This window comes from Caenorhabditis elegans, chromosome V, assembly GCF_000002985.6.
Source record: "Caenorhabditis elegans chromosome V".
Lineage (NCBI taxonomy): Eukaryota > Metazoa > Nematoda > Chromadorea > Rhabditida > Rhabditidae > Caenorhabditis > Caenorhabditis elegans.
In genome coordinates this window covers 2,808,458-2,822,044 of record NC_003283.11, presented here as the reverse complement: position 1 = coordinate 2,822,044, position 13,587 = coordinate 2,808,458, and the positions used below count along the sequence as shown (strand labels likewise).

General features: G+C 35.0%; 5 protein-coding genes across 5 annotated transcripts; 4 read left to right on the top strand and 1 right to left on the bottom strand.

Moving 5' to 3' along the window:
• Positions 1–376: 376 nt before the first annotated feature.
• srh-36 (Serpentine Receptor, class H) lies at positions 377–2,464 on the top strand (the record flags this gene model as incomplete). Its single annotated transcript, NM_071363.3, has 5 exons — positions 377–549; positions 608–750; positions 1,648–1,847; positions 1,894–2,130; positions 2,177–2,464. 5 exons carry the CDS (start codon positions 377–379, stop codon positions 2,462–2,464), a joined length of 1,041 nt encoding a protein of 346 aa, NP_503764.1.
• Positions 2,465–3,827: 1,363 nt separating this feature from the next.
• On the top strand, positions 3,828–5,162 carry srt-34 (Serpentine Receptor, class T; the record flags this gene model as incomplete). Its single annotated transcript, NM_071362.1, has 3 exons — positions 3,828–3,883; positions 4,037–4,703; positions 4,902–5,162. The coding sequence occupies 3 exons, from the start codon at positions 3,828–3,830 to the stop codon at positions 5,160–5,162; spliced, it is 984 nt and encodes a 327-aa protein (NP_503763.1).
• Positions 5,163–5,988: 826 nt separating this feature from the next.
• F54E2.5 (G_PROTEIN_RECEP_F1_2 domain-containing protein) lies at positions 5,989–7,921 on the top strand. Its single transcript, NM_071361.4, has 8 exons — positions 5,989–6,145; positions 6,196–6,339; positions 6,663–6,783; positions 6,840–6,969; positions 7,013–7,196; positions 7,245–7,397; positions 7,515–7,598; positions 7,647–7,921. Exons 1-8 carry the CDS (start codon positions 6,113–6,115, stop codon positions 7,791–7,793), a joined length of 996 nt encoding a protein of 331 aa, NP_503762.3. The 5' UTR covers positions 5,989–6,112; the 3' UTR covers positions 7,794–7,921.
• Positions 7,922–8,057: 136 nt separating this feature from the next.
• F54E2.9 (G-protein coupled receptors family 1 profile domain-containing protein) lies at positions 8,058–9,607 on the top strand. Its single transcript, NM_001316809.3, has 8 exons — positions 8,058–8,139; positions 8,196–8,339; positions 8,447–8,567; positions 8,609–8,738; positions 8,788–8,971; positions 9,023–9,175; positions 9,236–9,319; positions 9,368–9,607. The coding sequence occupies exons 1-8, from the start codon at positions 8,107–8,109 to the stop codon at positions 9,512–9,514; spliced, it is 996 nt and encodes a 331-aa protein (NP_001303738.1). The 5' UTR covers positions 8,058–8,106; the 3' UTR covers positions 9,515–9,607.
• Positions 9,608–10,027: 420 nt separating this feature from the next.
• Positions 10,028–11,647, bottom strand: F54E2.1 (CUB_2 domain-containing protein). The gene is made up of 4 exons (NM_071360.8): positions 11,350–11,647; positions 11,053–11,210; positions 10,756–11,008; positions 10,028–10,650 (listed from the first exon to the last, which is right to left on the bottom strand). Exons 1-4 carry the CDS (start codon positions 11,553–11,555, stop codon positions 10,092–10,094), a joined length of 1,176 nt encoding a protein of 391 aa, NP_503761.2. The 5' UTR covers positions 11,556–11,647; the 3' UTR covers positions 10,028–10,091.
• Positions 11,648–13,587: the final 1,940 nt, after the last annotated feature.

Here is a 13,587-nt window from a genome sequence, read left to right as displayed (position 1 = left end):
GTTTGGCGCCTGCATGGCAGCCCTAGCGTCCATCAATCAGAAGCGTTGACCACGCCCCATGCGCATCGCTGATTGGTTGAAAGTTTTTTCGTTCTCAAAATGTAAAATTTACAGCCTTGTTACGTCATCACAAAAAATCTGGATTTTTTGTTTTTGTCAGTCTCGAGAAAAGAAATTACACATATATTTACAATAAAAATGGATTGCCAAATAAAATAATCACGTGCAGTTTTGTTATTGTAATTGAATAAGTCATAGCCGGAAGTCTAATTTAGTTTTTATGATCTAATCTATCTAATACGCAGTTCCCGGTAAACGCTTAAAAAATACAATAACACCGGGAATTTTTTTTTCATTCATTTACCTGGGTAAAGCTATGAACAAGTCTCGTTCAATTTGGAATGAAAATCCAGATACATATTTCGATGTGAAGTTCATTTATTCATCTATCATCACTCTCTTCTACCCATTTGCTCATTTTTGTGTGCTCAGAAAATCACCGAAAAATTTTGGAATTCTCAAATGGATAATTTACATTCATACTGTTTGGTATAGTTTTTGAAAAATTTGAAAAAAAAAACTTAAAATTGATTTTATTAAATTTCAGTTTCACGGTTGAGTGGTTGTTAAACGCGTTTCTCATCGATATGTTTGATTTTCAACCATCAGTTGTTTTGAGAATCGATGGGTTTTTGAAAAATAGTGTGGATGCTGTGGTTCTTTATGAAGCATACCTAATTGCAAAAGGAGGTGGGTAACTAGTATCTACAGTGCAGAGCACCATTACTATGTGACAAATTATTTGGAAAAATTTCAGCAGTTTTCTAGTTTAACAGGTACTTTGAGGACCTTCCAACAGTTTTTAAAAATCTTTCTTTTTTTAGAATTTTCTCGAACGGTTCAAAAGTTCCAGCACTTCGAAAAAATCCAGATCTTTCCAGAAAGTTCTCAAAAATTTCAGTAGTTTTCTGAAGAATTAACACAAAATTTCAAAAAATTTTTAAAGTTTCCCCGAATTTCCAGAAGATTCTGTCAATTTACAGGGTTTAGCAGTTTCTCAAAGTTTCTTTAATTTTTCAGAAGTTTCTAAAACTATTTGGCAATTGCCGTTCGGCAAATTTTTGTCGAAAAATTCGGCGAATCAGCAAAGTGCCAGTTTGCTGATTTGCCAGAAAATTTCATTTTCGGAAACTTGCCGATTTGCCAGAAACTCTTATTTTCGGAGTATTTCCGATTTGCTGATTTGCCGGAAATTTCAATTCCAACAATTTGCCGATTTGCCGTTTTGCCAGAAATTTTAATTTTTGGGCAAATTGTCGATTTGCCGTGATTTTTAATTCCGGCAATTTGTCGGTTTGCCGGAAATTTGTATTTTCGGCAAATTGCCAATTTGTGCCGGAAATTTCAATTCCGGCAAATTGCCAATTTGCCGAGGTTCTGGAAAAATCGTTTTCCGCACGCCCTTGCTTACTATCCTTCGAGCCCCGACATTACCCCTCCACTAACTCAACCAAATATCCCTTCAAGCGTCAAAAAATTAATCTGTCCAAAAAGTACAGTAATCCTACAGTATTTTTGCAGTAATACTATGTACAGTACCCTCAACTCAATTACCATTTTTCCATCAGTTAAAATTGAATATTTCAGTAACCGAAACCTCTTGGCTTATTCTCTTCACCGGCCGACTCTTATTAATTTTTGATTTATACCGGCCAACTCTCTCTTTTAAACGAAAATGCTGTGAACTTATCGTATACCTAATTGTGGCTATCCTCGGATTCTGGGTGACTCCAATGATGATTTTCCAACTTCCGGAACAAAATTCTGCGAAACTAAAAGTCATGATGGTATGGTTTTTCTGAAGAGCTTTCATATAGTTGTTGATCTTCACAGATTGAACAGTTCTACCCAGATTGCTTGTGGTCTCCAACTGCAATTATTGTGACTTCGGCGGAAACATTTTTTGAGAATTTCTTGTGTGTTTTAATTATTGTAAATTATTGCTCAATTGGTCTAGCAATCTATATATCTGCGAAAATAGCGTTTTGGGTTTTATCGAAAAGAATGGAGACAAAATCTGACGCTACTAAGAAAATGCACAAGAAGTTCAATGATCGGACAATTTTCCAGGTGAGCAGCGATCCAATTATTTTTCCAATCTCCTAAAATTTTTCAGACATTCCTTTTCTTTGCCTTCTGCTGCATCCCATTTTCGGTTTTATTCATCACGATTCTACTCGATTTCTACATTCCTGGAATAACATACTTCGTCGACTTTCTCTCTGAAAATCATCCAACCGTGTGTCTCATCTCCTTATTTTTGTACTACGACCCTTACCAGTACTTTTTCCTAGAATTGATAGGATTTCGAGCTGCGGCTGCTAAACCTCGGTTGTCATCGATTCCGATTGGCAGGAGAAGTACTGTCACGAGAGGCTCTATAGCAACTTTTACTCTTTCATAAGCAAAATTATATGTATTAAAGTGTGTGTATACGACTTAAAGTCGCAATATCTTTATTATTTTCATTGACATCGAGATTTACTGAACTAAAGCTAAAGTACTGTTTGCTTATAATAAAGTGTTCGATTTTACTAAGAATTCTACAATTATTATATTAATATGCTCACACAAACTTCGTTTCCACATGTTTATAAAAATGGGACAAGAGTATCTTAAAACATTTTATAGGATGAGAAATTCACAAGGGCTTTCATAAACGTTTGATTTCGTTTTGACTCGAAGTTGATTAAAAAGATATATTTGAAGTCCGAGGCAGGGGTGTAAATCGAACACAAAAACAGATTCTTTGAGTTGGTAGGACTGTGGGGCAAAGTGCAGTCGCCGGAAGACAAAATGTCCAAATGAACTTAGAAACAATTTGTAATTTTCTGTTAAAATTACAAATACTGACGCAAAAGATCGGTTACGGTAGATATGTTCGAAAGATCGCATCCGGATAATCCGGAAAAACAAACAAATACAAATTTGCAATACATACAAATGGAATTATGGAAAAACAAAAATATATGAAATCTGGGGAAAATTTGGACTCATTCGAAAATATTTTCCAGATTTCGTTACTCCACCTTTAAAGCTGGAGGATTCTCGAACATTTAATTTTTCTACAGTTTTTTGTATAGGTTTTCAAAATTTTGTTCCGATAAAAAAACTTCTTTGTTTCCCTATCTCTCGTAATTTGAAGCAACTGAAATTATTCAATCGTTATTTCTCCGCCCTGATCTGTTTTGTTTTTTGAAATGATTCTTTGTTTTGCATGGGAATGTATTTTCATCAAATCTCATTCGATTCGTGTTTTCATTTCAGTTACCGTATATTCTCTATTAGTGCGGCATGCCGCACTAATTTCCGGGCCTTTCGCGACTTGCGCACTATTAGAGACTGCCGGACTACTGGAGACTGCTGCACTAATTCTCGACAATTAATTTTCATTTTGAAGTTACTGCTTTCGAGAGTAGTAAACTCAAATTCCCACATAAAACCTCATATTTCATGTGAAAATAAATGAAAATTGTGTATTTTGCTCCCAAAGACACTGAAATGCAATGCTAAAGTGAAAATATATGAGAAATTATTGAAGACTGAACAAGGATACCATTGGAGTAATCAAATATTTGAGGTAGCTTTCGCAACCAAAAAGAAGGGGTGCCGCACTTTTAGAGACTGCCGGACTATTAGAGACTGCCGCACTAATTTTCGAAAGGGCAGTAGGGGTGCCGCACTAATAGAGATGCCGCACTATTAGAGATGCCGCACTAATAGAGAATATACGGTAATTATTTTGGCGTTCGCTGCTCCGACTGAAAATGGATCAAGTGTACAAGTATGGTTCTGTGCTTTCGATTCCATTGTACAACTGCAGGTATGTTAATAAATCTTCAATCAACAATTATGCTTGAATTATTTTAAGTTTTAGAGCAAGATTTTTGAAATGATTTCTAGAAAATATAGCTTGAAACTTAACTTATTTTACGGATTGTTTGATTGCTCATTCTGAAATCCTCTTTATGTTCAGCGTCAAAAATCTGACATCTGAACAATGGTCTGAAAAATATGGTGAACGTCGTCCAATTCTTGGTATAGTCGAGGCAACCTATGGAATCCTGATCAATGTGCTATACATTCCCGTGTTTTTCGTAATTTTTGAGAAGAAACAGTTCAGCATGTCATGCTATAAAATTATGGCACTTTTGGCTACCGTGGACTTTGGTTCCATAATTGTCAACTGTATAATCACTGGCTTCTTGGCATATCAGGGAGCCGTGTTCTGTTCATATCCAAATTTGATCTACATTTCCGGAACTGTTGGCAAAAGTTTTTGGTATTGCTCATGTCTCACGACAATTCTGTTGGTTGCAAATAGGTCGTTAGATTTAACATTTCCTGACAATGGGCATGTGCTTTTCGATGATAAACGAACCTACCTACTGCTGATTCTTCCTATCATCTATGGAATATGGTTTCTTTGGTACAATGCACCAATTGTGTTCACTTCAAAGTTTCATTCTTGGTTTTTTGACCCAATGATTTTTGAGGGAAGGGCAGTGGAATATGATAACTTTCCTGTTTTCTTCAACAATTTGTTGGTTGTGGTGTTAACTTGTTTTTTGTATGCATTGTTTTGCACTGTTCTTATTGCAAAGGGGAAACATGCGCAGAGAGGGTCAACATCTAAAACAGTGGTAAGTTCAAGAAAATTTGGCGCTTCACGGCGTCAGCCACTATTGTGCGGCGCGGAACCCCGAACATGTCGGCCGCTTCCAAATAACTACCTTCCGCACTTCATTGCACGCGAACAGCAACGTCGGCGTGAGGCCCGTATTTCACGCCTAACTCAGCTAGGAGCCCTACCTGACACCAATATTATTTTCTGTTTCCAGAGTCGACAAATAGTGTTTCAATCGACACTCATATGTGCTGTAAACTTTCTTACTTGCGCAATTTATGTAATCGAGAACTACATAACAGTCCCCTTATTGATTGTGCTAAGTGGTCAATTTTGCTGGCAACTCGGAAGTGCTGCTCCATTATTGATTTATTTTATTTTCAACAAGACTATCAGAAATGGGGTATGGATGAAACTGGGATTGAAGGTGAATTGCAAAACTATGCAGGACTTTCTATTTAAATTGTTAATTTAGACTGACAGTCGGAAGAACACCATTAGCACATTGCAAAAAAACCAATCACGAATGATATCTACAATTCACTCCACTCAGCAGTTCTAAAACCAGAACACGCATCGTGTTTTCATTTGCATTGCCACAACTTTTAACCACAATTTTCAGTTTTGCTATTTTTTGTATCGAAATATCAAAATACTAGTTTTCCTGTTTCGCTATAATTTACATATTATTTAGTTTGAATCATGGAAGTCACACAATTTTTCTTCACATAGCAAAACTGAAATGACTCAAAATCTATGAAACCCGAAAATATTAACATTTCCCTTCTAAGAATTTTGACATTAATAAAATAGTTTTCATGTTGTGTGGGATTATGTGAACAGTGATTCATTCGATTTGTTTTGCGAAAGCTGAGGTTATGTTTTTTGAGCTGGAACGCCAATGGGTGAGACATTTTTCTCACAGTATGAATGCCTGGAAAATAATTTACAAACTAGGATTATTTTTTAAATATAATTTTTGCACTTTTTGGAAAATTAATGACTAATGTGAAAAAATTAACCTGGTTCCAATACAACATTTCGGTTTCATATTCAACTTTTAATCGACACTAATATGTGCAATAAATTTTCTCACTTCTTCAATTTGTAATTGAGATATGAAAGCAATTTCCGAAAATATCTGTCAGTTTCAAAAACGAACTATCGTGCGTCAACGACAAACCCATTTTTCAGTAATGAACTTTAGAAACCTGATCGCATTAATACTTTTGAAAAAATAGTTGAACATTCAAAGGTGTTTCGTTAACCTGATTAAAAACTGCAATTTCAAAGAATCACGCATTCAACGAGCCAAGTTCACCTGTCGTGATTTCCTCCGCTCTCGTGATTATAGATTTTCTAAATTGTCTCCTGTCAGCAGAAAAACGTCTATTTTCTTTACATTTAAATTTTGTGCTTAACGCGATGAACTCAGGTTTTGACAGCCCTATAGATGAGGTTAGTTTTCCTTTTTTTGAAGATTCTCGTATTTACCCAAACAACTTCAGGATTTCGGTGAGATCCCAGAGTCTGCGAAAACTGGTCTTTTCCACTTTGTAGTTGGATTATTTGTGGTATCGACAGTGGTCACAACACTTTTGACGACGGTTTTTGTAGCTTTAATCGTGATTCTGTGGGGTTACTTCAAACCGGTAAGGGAGTTTGAAAAAATTCTTTATAGCTGTCTAATATTCGAAGAAAAATCTAACATTAGCGAAAATATTGAATTGTGACATCTTTTCAGTAATGTAATTACACCCGACGGATACCAAATTTTTTTTTTTGAGAATTTTGAACCACTATAAAAAATGTTTGAGAATTTTTTTTTTGAAGTCTATGAGCGGTTTTTGGAGTATTATGAGTCTAATAAAACACAAAACCATAAATCTTCTTACAATATAAAAAACAGGCGAAGTTATTTGTTAACAACAAAAATCCTCAGCTTAACATTTATTTTTTTAATTTAAAATTTCAGATGAAATTCTTTTGGTTTTTAACCCAACTTACCATATCAGTTTTCATCATCTCTTCCTCCAATCTAGTTATCAATGTCCCAGCTACTCTTTCCTTGGTTTCTAAGGAGGCTGCACAGTCAGGTATTTTTTAGTTTTCTTCCGGTCCGAAGTTTAGAAATAATTTGCTTAAATTCTAGGGCTTTTCTCATTTATCTCATATCTCATCGATTTCTGCCATTACTCGATTATATTCTCCAATTTGGTAATTGCAGTTCAGCGTGCATTTGTCTTCTTTTTTAGACACTCTACAGATACGGCTTTCAGCTCGTTAGTTTTAAAGTTTATCTAAAAATTAAAGGAAAAATTACAGCCCAGTAATCTTCATTTGGCTTGTGTCAGTTTGGGTATTGGCTTTAATTGTGGAAATTATATTGATGACATCAAATTGTAAATATCGGCACGACAAAAAGACACCAGTGTATCAGTTGAAATGTGAAGTGAAAGGTCAAACAAACCTTGTTGTCAATAAATCTCTGCCCGGTGGAATTCAGTTGGTATTCATGAATATAATTTTGTATCTGAAAATTCAAACTTATTTTCAGATCGAGAATATAGTTCAGATTGGCATTCCTATTTTAATATTTGGGATTTATTGTGCGATTATTTCAAAAATTGCATATATGAAGCAGAGCACGTTGAGCAAAAATGAGACATCTATTTTGAAGCAATCGATTTTTGTTTTTGTCGCCTTTCAGGTTGGTTAGCATCATAAACATCATGCATGTAGTGTGCGACATACTTACCTCCTACATACCTACTGCCTGCATGCCAACAAAAACTAAAATGAAAAATAAATAATTTTCAAATTTCAGAGTTCTTCAATTGTGTTCTTAATTGCTCAAAACATCGAGATAACAAATGTCACTGCGTTTCTGATCAAACGTTTTGTCAATACGGTAGTTCAATTTTATATTTCTAATCCTAAAATATCGAGCTTTTTTCAGATGGAAATTCTGGCCGGCGCCGCAACACCCACGTTCTTCTTTTTCACATCTAAAGAAATGCGAAAATTCGTGTCAACTCGAGTTTCAGCTGCCAGTTCACAGGGAGCATCTAACTTGCAGGTTAGAGGTGTGAGGACGTTGGAATGACATTTTTGTCCTGCGCCCGAATGTTGTTATGTACATATAATAAAATTTTGAACACAGCTGACATTTTATGCATTCAAAATTAATTGAAACTGAATGTACTTTTTGAATAAATTGATTATGAAATGTAATCACAACTTTGTGTTTTATACTCTGATTAAAAATACCCATATCAAAAAATCACGCATGCAAATTCGAGTTCTCGGAACCAACATCTAGTACATGGATAGTTTTCACCTGCCATTTTTTTCACTGCCCCAATCGGGTACGTGATAATTGTAGCTCAGCTCTCTTCGTCATACTCATACTTATATTCATGGTTCGTGGTTTCGAAACTCCTCTTGATGAGGTGAGTTTTTTCAAATTCGTAATTGGGCTTTTACAGCACAAGCCTAATATTTTCAGGATTTTGGTGAAATCCCTGAGTCGGCAAAAACTGGGGCTTTCTATTTTATAATCTCATTATTTGTATTGTCAACAGTAATCACGACACTTCTCACAACGGTTTTTACAGTTCTAATTATGCTTCTCTGGGGATATTTCAAACCTGTAAGTGTGGTTTTTTTAGGAGCGGATTAAGCTAGGCTCAGAATAAGGTTTAAGCTTAGGCATGAGCTTAGACTCAAGTTGAGGCTAATATTGTTAATTTATTGCAGATGAAGTTTTTCTGGTTTCTGGCGCAACTCACCATATCAGTCTTCATCATTTCTTGCGCCAATCTGTTAATCAACGTTCCAGCCACCTTATCCTTAATTTCCAAAGATTCTGTTCAATCCGGTAATCTCAATTTTCGATATCTCAAAATAACTCCAGTTCAGAAATATTTTCGTTTATCTCACATCTTATCGATTTCTGCCACTACTCGATTCTATTCTCAAATTTGGTGATTGCAATTCACCGTGCATTTGTCTTCTTTTTAAGACATCTCACAGACACGGCTTTCAGCTTGTCAGTTTCCAGCTGTTTTCCTGGTATTAAATATATTTTTAAATTTTAGCTCAATAATCTACATTTGGCTGATGTCAGTGTGGGTGTTGGCTCTGATTGTGGAAATTATTTTGATAACTTCAAATTGCAAATATCGGTATGAAAACAAGTCAAAAATATATCAACTGAGATGTGAAGCAAGAGGTGAAACCAAACTTGTTGTCAATAAATCTCTGCCCGGTGGAATTCAGTTGGTAATTATCATCACTATTATTTTGAATCTAAAAAATCGAACTTATTTTTAGATAGAAAATATAGTGCAAATTGGTATTCCTATTTTAATATTTGTGATCTATATTGCAATTATTTCAAAAATTGCATATATGAAGCAGAGCTCATTGAGCAGCACTGAGATATCCATTTTGAAGCAATCGATTTTTGTTTTTGTCGCTTTTCAGGTTTGTGAAATTAGATTAACATATTATTTGAAGTTAAAGTTTAAAATTATACCTTTTTAGGCTTCATCTGTTGTGTTTTTATTTGCTCAAAACTTTGAAATAACAAATGTCACCGCGTTCCTTGTCAAGCGATTCGTCAATACAGTAAGCCTTTTTATAAATCTAAACATGAAAATTTGATTACTTTTTCAGATGGAAATACTAGCCGGAGCCGCAACTCCCACTTTCTTTTTTCTCACTTCTCGGGAAATACGAAAATTCGTGTTCACGCGAGTTTCGCCTGCCGGTTCACAAGGGACATCTAATTTTCAAGTCAGAAGTGCAAGAGCTTTAGATTGAAGCTTTTGACTTTTTTACATGTTAAACTGTTTGTTCTCACGCAACCGGAAAACAACTTTCAGACCAAGTTTTGAAGCAAATTTGCCTGAATAAACTGTGCAAAGCGACTTTATAGTTGAGCAGATGGATCGAGGTACTTTGGCAGTGCTGCAGTACTGTAGAAGTACTATTGGGGTACTGATGTAGTGCTGTAGTTGTGGCAGTACTGCAGGGGTATTTTAGTAAAAATGTAGAAGTACTGTAGCAGCACTGTAGCAGTATACTGCAGTACTGTAGGAAAACTGTAGCAATGCTGTAGGGGTATCATATGAGTGATGTAGTGGTACAGTATCAGTACTGTAGGAGTACTGTTGTAACTCTGTAAGACTCCTATAGTAGTACTGAATATGCTTTAGTATTGTAGGTAGTGCGGTATGTGTTTTTGCAATTATCAACAAAAAAAACAATCTATCACAATTTTCAAATGAAAGCTTTGAATTCCTGCAAATTTTTTTTTTCGATTTCGAAAATATGGATCAGAAATGTGAAGAAAAATTGTACAAAGATGCAGTACGTTTCATTGAAACAAAAATGAAATTTAAAGAGATAAAATTGATAGGAACAAAATACCAACAACAAGCATTAACTTCGAATTTTTAACACCCTTAGTTGTCGACTCATAGGTTGGAGGTGTGGGCTCTCCGGGAGCATAAGTTGACGAAATTTGTTCTCCCTGCACAACATAATACTGCACGAAAAACTCTCCACCGTCAGTATCCACCGACGATATTGTCATATTTTTACCGATTTTGTCAACGCTGCCGCCGAGGATTCCATCAACTGGGGTGACGGTAAAAGAGTCAGCAAATGTATTGTCATTGGTTTGTACCGTAACTTTTCCATATTTAGTTGGCATGTAGCCCATTATATTTGCACCAGTTGTTCCATTGAAGCGGGTGTCGCGAAGGCAGTTGATCGTCACATTGTGCCCGACAACTTCTTTAGATTTCATGAAAAATCCGGTAGTTTGATAATTTTGTGTGCTGTAGCCATTAAAATCAATATTCCTTGAATCAACTTGAAAGTAGACATCATTGGTGGTTTTCATGTAGAATATACCAAGGGTAACTGCGAACGTTTCGACGGTTGGTATATATCTGAAAATGTTTTGAGTGTTGTTGGAAAACGTGCGCAAAATTTTCGAGCTGCACAAATTAGGAGATTTGCGTTTTCTGAAGCACAGAATTGAAAAAAAAACTCACAATAATTTCCCGGTGGCTAGTACTGGATTTGAAAAAATTTGAGTTGAATTTTTTTCAAGCACGTCCGTCGGGTATCCTTTGTACATTTTAACAGTGGCATCTCGAGGCTGTTGCCATTTTGTGAATAAGGAACTATGTGCAGGTAAGATTCGACTATCAGTGTTCAGAAAAACAATTGTGCAATTTCCATCCACGTTTCCATTAATTTTAATTGTGTTAATGTTATCCACGCTGTAGACTCGGAATGATTGATCTAAATTAATACATGTAATAGATTTTAAAATAAAGTTGCATTACCTGTTGATTGCTTGGAAGTTGTAACGTATATGAACCCATTCATTAAAGCCAGCGTGCCATTACTCAAATTAGTTGTAATAAGCGTTTGAGAAGTGGCTTGAAATGGACTAATCGGACCAGATTCAGCATGTTGCCTTGAGTGTCTCAGGTCTTTCAGGCTGAAAGTTGATGGGAATTGTACTTATATATGAAACCTAATTTTTGACAGGACTTAAAAATGTATGACAAAATAGATAGCTATGCAAAAAAGTTATGTAAAAACACAGCAGCAATTTTTAATAAAAAACACCAAATTACCTCTTAATCTGATTGTCCATTGTTTTCACGTAAATATTGTTCAAATTAAAGTCCGAGTCCATTTGAGCAGAAACATATAGTGAAAACGGTGGAGTTACATCGATTTTATTTTCAAAATTGTTTCCAATTAATGTGTTTAGTGGGATAACTTGTTGAGCAAGAGAAAGTTTGCAAAATGTTAGTAATAAGGAAATTGAAATCAACATTTTCAGTTCAAAAGCTCAGAATCAAAGTGTTAGTAGTTGGCAATTCAAATATGAAACTTGATAGGGGGTGTTAAGAGCCAAATCGAGTTTTTGATTGGAATTATCATCGATGATAAGAAAAATTTAACATGATAACTGTCTGAATCATTATCATTTCGCAACAGTTCAAAAGACTTGAATTATGATGAAATTGATGAATTATGATGAATTTTTTAAACTATGAGTTGCAGAGTAAGGTTATATAAATTTTCCAAAAAAAAGCTCGACAAAAAATTTACTAAATCACAATAAAAGAGGGGCTTCCATGAGAGGCAGGCACGGTTTCAGCGTCTCGTCGCCGCATGGCGGGTGTGGCAGGCGTTTTCGCGCCTTCATAGAAGCCTATCACCGGAAAAAAATTCGAAAAAAATTAGTTAAAATTTAAAATTTTGGAATTAAAAAATCTTTGAAAAACTGTGAAAGTAAATTAGAAATGTTTGAAAATTCCAATATACATACATTCCTGTTAATATTTTCAAAAACTGTGGGCAGGAAGTGTTGTCAATTTATGAATGCTCGTGAATTAATTGAAATATGACACTATTTTTTAAGAAAACCAATTTTTAAATTTTCTTGAGTAGAAGTTTTGTTTCTCATATTTTTCCTAATTTCTCGTGTTCCAAGTTTCCAGGAGAACCTTCATGGATGTTTCTACACAAGAATCGTGGCGAAATGACATGCAAGTGTTTAATAAACCGCACTCAAATCTCTCTCAGTTTCTTAGGTGACTCTTCGCATCTCTCTCATCCCTTTCGTCCCGGCTGTCTCCGAGCATTACAGCGTGCTCGAGAGGCTCCGGGATATGCGGCTCCCGCAGGCAAGCGAGAGAGTATGGTCTTGAGGAAACGCAGGAGGTGTAGGGTCAAAACTGCCATCACTCCTACTACAACCGCTGCCGTCGTCGTGTAGATGTCGAGTTGTGCTGTGAAGATATTCTTTGAGTCTTGTGCTATCACTTTGTTTTGTTTTTTTTTCTAATTTTTGATGAAGTTCTGGTTTTTTTTCACCTTTGATCTTTTTGGGGATTTTTTACGTGTAGAAATATTTCTTTGAGAGCTCGGTAAACACTGTAACACTGGCAGGAAAAAAAGTGACAGCAGTTGTTCACGTAATCCATCATCAGCAAGCAATCCAAAAAGTATTGTTTTACCGTGTTTCAGAATTTAAGATATGTTTCAATTTAAACATTTTTAAGAGAGCTTATCCATTCTGAGAAGGTAAATGATTTTTTTAGATTTTTAGAAATTCACACGTATTCAAATCACTTGTATAATTTAAATTTATAGGAGTCCTACCTTTCACTGGAGTTTCCTGAGTTTTCCAGAAAATTCTAGATACTTGCAATTTTGCGGCGATTCCAGAAATGTCAATATTTTTTTAGAACTTTCCAGAAACTTCAATATTTTCTATTATTTCTGTCTGACTATGAAAATCTGAATTTCCTGCTGAAATGTTTTCAGAAAATTTGATTTTCCCGCCGAAATATTTTTTTCATAAAATTTGAATTTCCCGCCAAAATGTTCCTCAAAAAATTTAAATTTCCCGCCAAAGTTTGAATGTTTTCAGAAAATTTGAATTTCTCAACAAAATGTTTCAAATTAATTTCTTCTGAAAAAAACTGTGAATTTTTCGCAAAAAAAAAAATAGAAAACTGAAATTCCCGCCGAAAGCCATAACCTGAAATGAATTCATTTTTGAGTCTTTAGCAGAATTTTAAAAATTGTTGAACTTAGTTACAAACTGAAATAAAAACTAATTCCTCTTAAAAAAACCGGAAGTAGGCTCCGCCCATATCTTGGTTTTTTTTTTCCTTTTTGCAATAATTTTGGTTATCTTTTTCTAAAGCACAGTTTTTTCATCATTTTTAACAATTTTTATAACTGATAAATATTTGAAACAAAAGTTTCGAAGTATTATGTATTATGAACAAATACAAAATTTTTCAAACATTTTAGAGTAAATTCCTTTTTTTTCATGCAGTTGCAATAAAAAT

Bases quoted from the DNA above. Each gene is read 5' to 3' on its own strand.
- F54E2.5 (NM_071361.4), top strand. From the start codon at position 6,113: ATGAACTCAGGTTTTGACAGCCCTATAGATGAG. The intron at 6,146-6,195 runs GTTAGTTTTCCT...AAACAACTTCAG, and splicing joins TTGACAGCCCTATAGATGAG to GATTTCGGTGAGATCCCAGA. The intron at 7,197-7,244 runs GTATTCATGAAT...ACTTATTTTCAG, and splicing joins TGCCCGGTGGAATTCAGTTG to ATCGAGAATATAGTTCAGAT.
- F54E2.9 (NM_001316809.3), top strand. From the start codon at position 8,107: ATGGTTCGTGGTTTCGAAACTCCTCTTGATGAG. The intron at 8,739-8,787 runs GTCAGTTTCCAG...TTTAAATTTTAG, and splicing joins ACAGACACGGCTTTCAGCTT to CTCAATAATCTACATTTGGC. The intron at 9,176-9,235 runs GTTTGTGAAATT...ATACCTTTTTAG, and splicing joins TTGTTTTTGTCGCTTTTCAG to GCTTCATCTGTTGTGTTTTT.
- F54E2.1 (NM_071360.8), bottom strand. From the start codon at position 11,555: ATGTTGATTTCAATTTCCTTATTACTAACATTTTGCAAACTTTCTCTT. The intron at 11,009-11,052 runs GTAATGCAACTT...GTATTAATTTAG, and splicing joins AACTTCCAAGCAATCAACAG to ATCAATCATTCCGAGTCTAC. The intron at 10,651-10,755 runs GTGAGTTTTTTT...AAACATTTTCAG, and splicing joins CTAGCCACCGGGAAATTATT to ATATATACCAACCGTCGAAA.